The sequence below is a fragment of the Pelmatolapia mariae genome, linkage group LG18 (assembly GCF_036321145.2).
Source record: "Pelmatolapia mariae isolate MD_Pm_ZW linkage group LG18, Pm_UMD_F_2, whole genome shotgun sequence".
Classification (NCBI taxonomy): Eukaryota; Metazoa; Chordata; class Actinopteri; order Cichliformes; family Cichlidae; genus Pelmatolapia; species Pelmatolapia mariae.
The window spans coordinates 37,493,670-37,504,761 of record NC_086243.1 but is presented as its reverse complement, the minus strand read 5'-3'; the positions used below and the strand labels follow the sequence as shown (position 1 = coordinate 37,504,761).

At 45.7% G+C, this 11,092-nt stretch overlaps 1 protein-coding gene across 3 annotated transcripts; it reads right to left on the bottom strand.

Moving 5' to 3' along the window:
• Positions 1–7,240: 7,240 nt before the first annotated feature.
• On the bottom strand, positions 7,241–11,020 carry LOC134617101 (inositol monophosphatase 1-like). Of its 3 annotated transcripts, none has more exons than XM_063462281.1 (9): positions 10,753–11,020; positions 9,764–9,860; positions 9,337–9,470; positions 9,030–9,134; positions 8,661–8,706; positions 8,482–8,590; positions 8,292–8,400; positions 7,535–7,686; positions 7,241–7,458 (listed from the first exon to the last, which is right to left on the bottom strand). In XM_063462281.1, the coding sequence occupies exons 2-9, from the start codon at positions 9,821–9,823 to the stop codon at positions 7,301–7,303; spliced, it is 873 nt and encodes a 290-aa protein (XP_063318351.1). In that variant the 5' UTR covers positions 9,824–9,860; positions 10,753–11,020; the 3' UTR covers positions 7,241–7,300. The 3 variants fall into 3 exon arrangements, with proteins under 3 accessions (XP_063318351.1, XP_063318349.1, XP_063318350.1); XM_063462279.1 differs by lacking the exon at positions 10,753–11,020 and adding an exon at positions 9,948–10,724; XM_063462280.1 differs by lacking the exon at positions 10,753–11,020 and adding an exon at positions 10,026–10,724.
• Between the last annotated feature and the right edge of the window lie 72 nt (positions 11,021–11,092).

The window sequence follows — 11,092 nt, the reverse complement described above, 5'->3', positions numbered from 1 at the left end:
GAAAAAGCACAATATATACAAATCACTCAATAATAACTTACCATGACTACTTTATTCTTCCTCAGTCAAACAGCAGCACTCATGCCATTGTTTTGCCCCCTTAGCTCCAGGTGTTGTGCTAGACAGTGATCGTGATTACCGTCCGCGTTGTTAGTAACTGTAACGGCGTTGTAACGATAGGAATAGTAATTAGTTAGATTACTCGTTACTGAAAAAAGTAACGCCGTTAGTAACGCCGTTATTCCCATCACTGGTAGATAATGTGTTGTCTTGTGTAGTTAGTGTGTAGTGTTGTGGATAGTTTTGTGTTGTGTGTCAGAACAATGAGGCGACTGCTGTCTCCAGGTAGAAACAGCAGTGATACACCTGCTGCTGTCAGACCTGCAGGTATCAGCTGTGATGTTCTCCTTTATAGTGGACAGAAATATTTGCAGTGGCACAAATAATTTGTGTGGCATCTTATTGAATGCAGAACAGCTGATTGTTCTGTAAATAGTTTAAAATGGTTATTTAAAAAATCAAGGTAAAAGGTAAATGGCTGCAAATAACTTTGTTTGCAAAACTTGTGCATTGATTTTAAACTTGACAATTTATATTTGCATTTAAAGTTATGAAATATGATTCATTAAACATGTTTGTGGTTGTTACAGTAAAAATATCACTTCTACTCTGATTTTATGTTTTTTGTCTGATTTTAGATCAATTGTGTTAATACAGTCAGAATGAAAACATGACTGTAAATTCAGACACGTGAGGTTGTGCTGAAAACAATGATACCAAACAAGGCAAATAAATAGTTTTTAAAGGTGAAATGTGGAGGAAACATAGTGAAAAATGGCCAATTATACCCTGGACCCCAGAGGGTTCAAAATGTTTTTAAAGTAACGCAATAGGTACTTTTCAAGTAATTAATTACTTTTAGAATATTGTAACTCAGTTACTAACTCAGTTACTTTTTTTAAGAAGTAACTAGTAACTATAATTAATTACTTTTTCAAAGTAACTTGCCCAACACATTAACTACACACTCCAAACGTCACAAATGGTCTGTATTTATATAGCGCTTTTCTAGTCCCTAAGGACCCCAAAGCACTTTACATATCCAGTCATTCACCCATTCACACACACATTCACACACTGGTGATGGCAAGCTACGTTGTAGCCACAGCCACCCTGGGGCGCACTGACAGAGGCGAGGCTGCCGGACACTGGCGTCACCGGACCCTCTGACCACCACCAGTAGGCAACGGGTGAAGTGTCTTGCCCAAGGACACAACGACCGAGACTGTCCAAGCCGGGGCTCGAACCGGCAACCTTCCGATTACAGGGCGAACTCCCAACTCTTGAGCCACGATCGCCCCCAAGCCAAATCTCTCACATCTCAAAACTCGCTCTCTCTCTTTTTCTGCTCTCTCTCTCTCTCTCTCCTAAAACTTCCCCTGTTTTGGACCTCCCAGCCCATTGTTCCTTCAGTGGGCTGGTTTCAGTCATTATGCAAATGTACTGTTTATAAGATTTGGGGAAACCTGCAGTCAGCTGAGACTGAAGAAGTCACTTGGATGAGTGACGAAACGTTTCTCCCACAAAACGCTACGTCCAGATGAACAGAATCAACTTTTGGAGATTCCCCTGTTTTGCTTTTTGGTTTTTTTGCTCATAAGCAGAGAGTGCTCGCTGCGCTGTCCTTAGACAGTAAACGTGACGAAACTATTGAGGAAAAACACGCCTATATCTTGTTTATCGTGACTCTGGTTTTACGTGGCCTATCAACACATATAAAAACTGGTATATATCACCTTGTTGCTTTGTCATTAAGTGGTCATGTGATTGGCTTACCACGACTACTTTATTCTTCCTCAGTCAAACAGCAGCACTCATGCGATTGTTTTGCCCCCTGAGCTCCAGGTGTTGTGCCAAAAAGTGATCGTGATTACCGTCCGCGGGAGCGCGCAGCTGCTTAAAGCTGTAGCGCCCAGATTACTTACAGCTACTTCCATGCAACTGATATAAGATGCAGTAAATTGAACACAGCTTCAACCGTCTGTTTGTTGAAAACTAGTAACGGACCGCATTTTCTTGTTAGTAACTGTAACGGCGTTGTAACGATAGGACTAGTAATTAGTTAGATTATTCGTTACTGAAAAAAGTAACGCCGTTATTCCCATCACTGCTCATGAATGTTGTATTTGCTTAGGGGAGAAAAAAAGCCAAACATAAACGAGTAAAATAAAATAATTCTATGCAAAGAGCAGTTTACAGCAGGATTGTTTAAGCACTAGGGGGCGATAACAGACTAGAGAAAGAGGCTTCTACAGCTTTAATTGCTGTCAGGTTTTCTGATGGTTGAACAGGGTTAGTGCCTCTGAATGTACACTTATGTATATAAAACTTGGCCATAATCAGGTCAGTTATATTTATCAGGCATCTTTTGTAGATCTGTACAGTTTTCTGTAAGGCCAAATGTCCTTCCAAAATAAAAGAAAGACTTCAGCACTTTGTTCACACTTGTTAATATTCAGATCTAAGCCAGAAGCTCCAGAGAACACTTTCACTGATTCCAGAGCTGGTTTTCTTTCTTCAGAATAAGGGTTAGGGTAGTACCATCAGCCAGCTGAGTGATGATCAGACTTCTGTCCAGCAGAGAAATACCTTGAATTTTACTGGATCTAATATGGTCTGCTAAGAGTTGGGCGACTAGTAAAATGAGAAACAGGCCATCCTTGCCTGATGCCTGTCGACAGATCAGATCTAGGACAGGTTCCACCAGATAGTGTCACTGAGCTGTTAGCGTTTCTGTAGAGTCTCTGTGGTTGAACAAAAGTCACTTCCAAAGCCAAGATTATGTAAGGACTGAACTGGTGTTCCACAGTGTTTATAAAAATCTAAAAATAACACGACAAAAAGTTGACAGTAGTCTAAAATGTCCAGCACAGATCTGATATTGTTGGTTATATGTCTGTTAGCCATAAACCTGATTGTGTTCATCTATGAGGAAACTCGGGACCATTTTGAGCCTATTTGCTAAAATTAGATCAAACGTCTTGTAATCATTACTAAGCAGACAAATAGGCGCCAATTATCTCGAAGTAAACAATCTTTATTGGGTTTGTGAATGAGAGAGGGCGGTCCCAACGCGGGCCCAGCTCAGCAGCAAGAACCTGATAAAACTCTGCAGATAGACGTCTGTTCCTGGTGATTTGTTGTTTTTGAGAAGATTCATCTTCAAAGGCTCCCATCGCTTTCTGACAGCTCGTCTAATTTAACTTGAAGATTTGCCAATTCCATTTTTTCTTCCTCTAATAAAGTTTCTGGTCTTTTATTGGAAATAGTGCAAATATTTGCTACAATATTAGCCTCTTAAGCTTTCCTTGAACTTTTTAACAACCATGTTTCAAATTTACAAAGTTACCAGTTTATTCTAAAATCAGTATCTTTTGTCCAGAATGTGGAGATCAAGACTTTTATTTCTGTCTGAAACTGATTATTGTTTTATAGTAGGGATGGGTATCGTTTAGGTTTTATCTGATACCAGTACCAAACCGGTACTTTTGAAACCGTGCCGGTGCTTAAACGGTGCTCGAACCGGTGCTTAAAAAATGGAGAACACAAAATTGGTCCTAAAACCTCACATGTTCAGCTGTTTTTTTGTAAAAAGATAACAATGTTAGCCTTTTCTGCAGCTATAGGGCATATATGGTATCACTCTTGGCTGGAAGCAGTGCTTAAACAATGGAAAAAACACAAACTTTGTCCAAAAACCTCTCATGTTTAGCTGTTTTCCACTTTTTCTTTGGTCATTTTAGCCTTTTTGGCCAGGGTGAAGGGAGTATCTGCCATCAAACAAGAAGACAGCCGCATGTAACTACGACGGTGTTTGCTAGTTCACCTTACATGCATTAATGTAATAACGTGGTTAGCCTACTCAACGTAAATTACACACGAACAACATTAAGCTACTCACGCAGAGAAGAACGGCTGCTGCTGCCATCATCATCCTCATCATTTCTGCTACACTGGCAGGGCTAGGGGTCAGGACTCTCCTCTTCGGGTTCTTGGGGGATGTTGCTAACTCCGGGTCCGATAACAGGCACCACACCCGCAGTAGATGTGCTCGGTGTGAGGTCTCGCAGCAAGCTATCAAATACGGCGCATTTCTCGGCTTTTAAAAAAACGCTATGCGTCGCCAGGTGTTTCATCAGATTCGAGGTGTTACCTCCTTTGACAGTATCACAGTATCAGCTTAAAGCACTTGTTGCAGGCTGCTGAGTTTGCATCTTTTGCTGTGAAGTACAGACAGACTTTTGACCGCTTCGCCTTGGGCATTTTTAATCTGTAGCTCTGCTCTAAAAGAACGTACGTACCTGGGCCCGCCTACTACGCTTGCAAAGGTAAAATGATTGGCTAGAATCCAAAGTGTATGACATCTCAGGGAAAAAAAAAAGCACCGAAATGTGCGCTGCTTTTCGGTCTGGTTACTACCGTTTATGTCAGAACCGGTGCCATCATGGCACCGGATACCGGTACCCATCCCTATTTAATAGTGAGCTATTGAGTTTCCAGTAACCAGAGTTAGTAGCAGGTTTAGAGATAGTGGATATGTTTATTTTAATTGATATAACTTTGTGATCAGTAAATGGTGTAGGGCAATAAATCTTAACCATGGATGGGCCGCCAGCCACACCGTGAGTTTAGTTTTACACCTGTGGGCCGCGTGACATCCTAAGTTATTAATCAAAGACACCGGGGACTACTCTTACCCATGAAAATCTCAGTTACAATACAGCTCCCCACTGCTTGGTGAGAGGTGTTTAATCAGCTCAATAAACAAGCAGAAGAAGACGCTGTCTGCCATTTACAGTTAGATATGGAGAAGTTCTTAAAACGCAAAAGTGAAGATGAAAGTGACAAACGACACTGAGCCGCCGTATCACAGACAGGGCCTTAGACATACAGCATCAGCTTCTGGAAAGAATAAAAAGGAGTCCATTTGTCTCTTTGCAACTAGGCGAGTCCACTGTATGTCACCAATGCTGCATTGCTGCTGGTTTCTGTTCGTTATTGCTGGGACAGCAGTTTGCATGAAGACAGGCTGTTTTGTGGAGAGCTACCAACACGAGCTACGGCTCAGGATGTTTCACTGTGAACGACCTGGACTGGCAGAACTGTGGTGGGGTGTGCAGTGATGTTTCAATGACTGGCAGCCATCAGGGCGTCATTACGCTGATTCTTGATCGTGCACCAGAAGCTAGAAACGATGTGACCAGAGTTCCACGAGATGATGGAAGTAAGTGTGAAAACCATCAACTTCATTAAAAACAATGCTGTGAACTGCAGATGTTTTGTGAGGACATGGAAGCAGATCATGTCCAGCTGCTCTACCACAGTGAGGTGAGATGGGACAGGACTGGTCCTCAAGTGTTTGTTTGAACTGAGGAATGAGGTCTTCTCTTTTCTCACGGGGAAAAAAAATAATGTCTCCTCTTAGACATTATCATGCCAACTCAAAGCTCACAGCTGAGCTTGTCTACCTCTGTGACGTTTTCTCACTGCTGAACATCTCACTTCAACAGAGAAACTTGCTTTGTGGACTAAGAGGGCCCAGGAGAAGACGATGGACATGTTTCCACTTTTGTCCCACATCTTGGAAAACTCCCCTCAGGTGAAGGTCAGTGACTCAGTCTGTCAGCACCTTTCACAACTGACACAGTCATTTGATGATCCCTGAGGATCCCAGAGAAGGGCATGTGTGGATTTTGGACCCATTTTCTGTGGATACCACGGAAAACGATGTTGCTTTGCCCTCACATCTGGAATCCCAGCTTCGGGAAGTTTCCACCGACAGCACTTTAAAGTTGCAGTGAGACAAACTGGACCTGGGCTCCTTCTGGAGTCCTGTCTCAAAGCAGTACCCATGTCTGGCACTGAGAGCTGTGAAACGCCTTCTCCCATTCACAACTTCACATCTGTGTGAATCAGGATTTTGCATTCAATTCAGTTTTATTGATAAAGCGCCAAATCACAACAACAGTCGCCTCAAGGTGCTTTATATTGTAAGGTAGACCCTACAATAATACATACAGAGGGAAACCCGACAATCATATGACCCCCTATGAACAAGCACTTTGGCGACAGTGGGAAGGAAAACCTCCCTTTGAACAGGAAGAAACCTCCAGCAGAACCAGGCTCAGGGAGGGGCGGGGCCATCTGCTGTGACCGGGTGGGGTGAGAGAAGGAAGACAGGATAAAGACATGCTGTGGAAGAGAGACCGGTTCCATCATCGACCGTATCGCTCCACGTCAGACACGGTTCGCCACTTTAATGACCGACTCTGAACCAGTGTCAAAAAAGTTAACTTTGCTCTCCCCATCATCGCTCAGCATTTTCAGGCCTGATTGGTGGAGGTGATAACAATGATGCTGGTGGTGATGAAGGTGATTACAGGCATTCTGCGTGTTTGTTTGTTACCCACAGCAACAGGTGATCAGGATAAGAGCCAGTTCAGAGTGCACAGAGTGGACAGACAGCGAGGCACAGGAGGAAGAGGAGGGGAACGAAGACGACCAAGAACAATCATCACTGATGATATTGGTCAGCTACTGTGATCCATGTCTGTCCTGTTACTGCAGCCTCTGCTGCTTTTACTGAACCGTAAACATTAATGTACATAAATCTGGAGAGCATCTACTGTAAAGACTCCGACGTCTCTGTATCACCTACAGGAAACTACTGCGCGTCTGTTTCAGAGAGTTTGGAACTGGGAAAGGCCCCATGAATACACCTTCACAGATGAAGCAGGGTTTAAACTGGCGAGGGGGGGGGCGGAGACACAGCAGCATAGCAGCGGGGTTCTGTCCTCACGTTTCTGTGGCCTACAGGTATGAACAGCTGGATCACATTCCCAGGGAAGGGCAGATGTTGCCTGATGTGGATGAAGTGTTCCGACATGACGCTGCAGAATTACCCTCAGCAGCTCACAGCGATGTGCTTTTTTAGCACTGGCATATCATTTTGCTAAACACACTTTCAATAAACACTTCCTGTTAACGATGGCTTTCGCCCCCCATCTTTAGCTCCGCCTTCAGTCTGATGATCGGCCTCAGCAAGTCTGACATCACCACGGTCATCTGAGAGCTCACACTTGTTTAGTCTAAATCAGTCATGTGTTCAGAATGTTTGAGCTCACCAATCAGGAACAGGAACGTTTGCACGCAGATTTTTATTGGTTCATTGATCACAGAAGTGTCACTAATCACTTTCAATATGTTATCGTCTGCAGCAGCACACTTCCTGTCAGCTGACCTACAGTCTGTTCACACCGGTCGCCCCACACACACACCTGTGTTGGTCATCATCGTCACGGCTACAGGGGAACGGCCGGATCACCTGAGCGATGCGACTGGCTACGGCGGCGGAACTGGCGGCGATGACTCTTCGGGACATCATGTCAAACTCTGAGCCTGAGGACACACTGAGCAATTAGACGACGCCTCGCCCCTAAAAAAGGTGACATGACATCATGCGGCAGATACAGACCGTCCGTATCTTTGACAACTCCTCCAGCTTCCCGGACAATGATGGCGGAGGCGGCGATGTCCCAGCAGTGCATCCCGATGTGATAGTAGGCGTCGGCACCGCCTGTCGCCACCTGACACATGTCAACCGCTGCTGTGCCCAGTGCACGCACTCTGAAACACGCACGCGACAACATGTCAACAAACGCGGCAAAAAAACAAAAAAAAAATTATACACACACATATACACACACACATATACACACACACACACACACACACACACTATAATAATAATAATAATAATAATAAGTGTCGCCAACATTTAAAGACACATCCTGTAAAGGTCAAAGTTCAAAATGCAGAAAGGGCTTTGAACGAGCCTGGAAGAGACCAAAGAGGTAAGCAGGTAGGTACAGGTGTCAGAGAGCATGTAGAGGTCATGTGACCTTCACATCTTTTAGGAACGCTTCGGGTGTGAAGCCCACAGGGGTTGGAAGGTCGGTCGGACCTGAACACCACACCAACCCTGAGAACGACCTCTGACCTCTCATCTATTGCTGCACTTTGAGCTGCTCTGTGATGGATCCAATCAGTGATCAATGAAGCACTGAATCCTGATTTTGTTTCTTCTTAATTTCATTGGGGTGCTGATTCAAACTTTATTTATACAGCACCCCAATGAAATTAAGAAGAAACAAAATCAGGATTCAAACCTCTGATTCAATGCAGGTACACTGAGCGTGCTCAAAAAGCAGAGCCGGGGGGCAGGGCCTTACCCGTGCACAGGAAGCTTCAGCAGTCTGAAGATGTTGGATGTCACGGTGGACAAGGCGAGGTCATCACGCTCTGCCCCGATCTCTGTCACCACCACACACTGGCTGATATCTGATTGAGACAAAGGTCAGCGTGAAGCCGGATCCACCTTAAATTCACGCCACACAAGCATGATGTCCTGTGTGATGTCACCTTCCTGTCCAGAGACGTGCAGCGGCTCTCCGTTCAGGAACGCTCCTCTTCCTCTTTGAGCGTGGAACAGTTTGTCATCAACACAGCTGTACACGATCCCGAACTCCGTCTGAGAACAGCAGCACGAGTCAGTCGGAGCGCTTTGACCCCCGACCCCTGAGACTGATGGCTCAGCCTACCTGCTTGCTGACAGTGAAGGCGATGGAGATGGCAACAAACGGGAACCTGATGAGAGACAGCAAAGGATCTGTCACAGCAGTGCTTCCCAAAGTGGGGGGGGGTGTAAGAATTTAGTATGCTTCCAAGCCAAAGACTAGAACATATGATGAAGCACATCTTCCCTTTGGCTTCACCTGCACAACAGGTGTCGTGCCAAGGTAGGTCTCCCCGACAGAAAACAAAGGGAGGCCTAGCAAAAAAGTTTGGGAAGCACTGCTCTAACCTCTGTTACCTCACGTTCTCCGAGGGCAACGACGGTCCTAAGACTTCATGTTTTAAACTGGGACATCGTGTGTGTATGAGTTCATAATGTGGGCGGAGCCACTCACCTGTGGACAAAGTTCACGGTCCCATCAATGGGGTCGATGATCCAGGTGGGGCAGTCGGTCAGCTCTACACGCTCACCTGCAGCCACAGACTCCTCCCCGATGAACCTGAGGTCACAGGTGAAACATCATCTACCTGCTAACTTCCTGCCTGCTGTCACTAGGCAGACTTTAAAACAGTTTACAGCCTGGGCGTCCAATCTGAATGCAGTTTGTGTAACGGGTCACTCCCCAGAGTTCATGCTGGATAGTCGACTGTGACACAATGAAGCAAAATAACGACAGCTGTGATAGTAGAACTCAGTAGAACCTGTGCTGAGGATACTGGCTCCTGATGGCAGATGAGATGATCATCTCAACTCGTTGGTCCGTTTCTGTCACCAGATCAGCCGGAGAGCTTTTGAGCTTCACTTCCTTCTCCTGTTGGAACGCTGTCAGCACCACCTGGTGGCAAAAACGCAGGTAAAGGCACACAAACGTTTGTGTGTGCATGTGTGTGTGTGTCCATTCATGCACGCGTCTGCGCGCGCCCGTGTGTGTAAACGCTGCTCCGTGACATTCCTGAATATTCCTAGGAAACCTGACCCCTCGCTGAACCTCAGTGTCATCATCACCTGTAGCTGATTGGACGGCTGCTCAGTCAGGATTCACACCTGAAGCACCTGTTACAATTAAAAACGCCACACCATGACCTGTGACCTCAGTGCTGTGTTGTGATTGGCTGCTGTGTCACTTACCTTACTGGCCTGTTTAGCAACAGAGATGCCGAAGTGCAGACAGTGGGTCCAGTCGGCCATGGTGAGCGAGCGGTGTTGGCGAGGAGGAGGAGCAACACTGAGGACACGAAGAGGAGAGAAAGCAATGAAACCAGAGAGAAAAGAAGAAATCAAAAGATGAAAGAAAGAAAAGACTGAAACACACGACGAGCAGGAGCAGCAGGAGCAGCAGGAGGAGCAGGAGGAGCAGGAGGAGCAGGAGCAGCAAGAGCAGCGTTCACACCTGTGACATGAAGAAGAAGAAAACTGTTGCAAACACCTCAGCTTTTTCCTGTTTTATGCTACAAACAGCCAATCAGAGCTCACCTCCCACCACCTGCAGTACAGCTGACCAATGCTAGCTCTGCTAGGAGCACCAGGCTCCTCCCCTTCATATCAACCTCATCCACTAACACTCCATGTGAGCGTGCTCAGAATTAGCATCAGGAACACAGAGTACAGCACGCTGTGTGTGTGAGAAGCTTGGGGCCACTGGAACTTGAGCAGACAGACTCTGGAGGTTCAGCCTACGACTCCCAGAGTGCATTTCTCTTCATGTCTGTGCTTCAGGGCTGGTGCCATAGCAGCAGATTACAGAGGGCTGCCTCTGGGCCATTCAGACTGTTTAGGGAGAATTACCTGAGTGTGAACTCTGAGGATTATGGGTAGTGTAGTGTTTATGACAGCTGGAGGAAGGACTTTCTGTAGGACCTCTGAGTCCTATCTGAAAGGTTTTTTTACCTTCAGGTATAAAGAGGCGTCATTGAAGGGAGGGGCTAAACACTGACAGCCCTGTCACATGACTGAGTTTGAAGCACAAGCTCTGCTGCAGCTGGCATAAATATAGTTTCCGCTTTAAAAGCAGACAGCCTAATTGTAATCTGATTACATTTCATGCTCACATGTGATGGCAGACTGAGATCCAGTCATCAAATGATGTCAGACTACATTTTAAAGCACCTGAGCATCACCTTAATCAGCCTCAGCAGATCGACTTGGATCCACAAACCGGGTCCGAGTTCACCTGCACGGAGGGGCGGGTCCAAGGTGAATCAGGATCACAGATTCAGGCACAACGGCTTAAGTTTTCCCAACACTGTTCCCGAACATGACTCATCTTCCTCCGCCATGGCGAATTCAGCTGTCACCACTTACAACTGATCGATGCAGAAGGGGAGGAGTCAGAGGAAGAGGGTGGGGAGGACTTTATTTATAGACCAAACCCAGCGAGGGGGTGGGGCTTCAACCAATGAATAATCAGAGCAGAAACTGCGAGCAGTTTGGTCACATGACTCTTGCAAAGACAACACC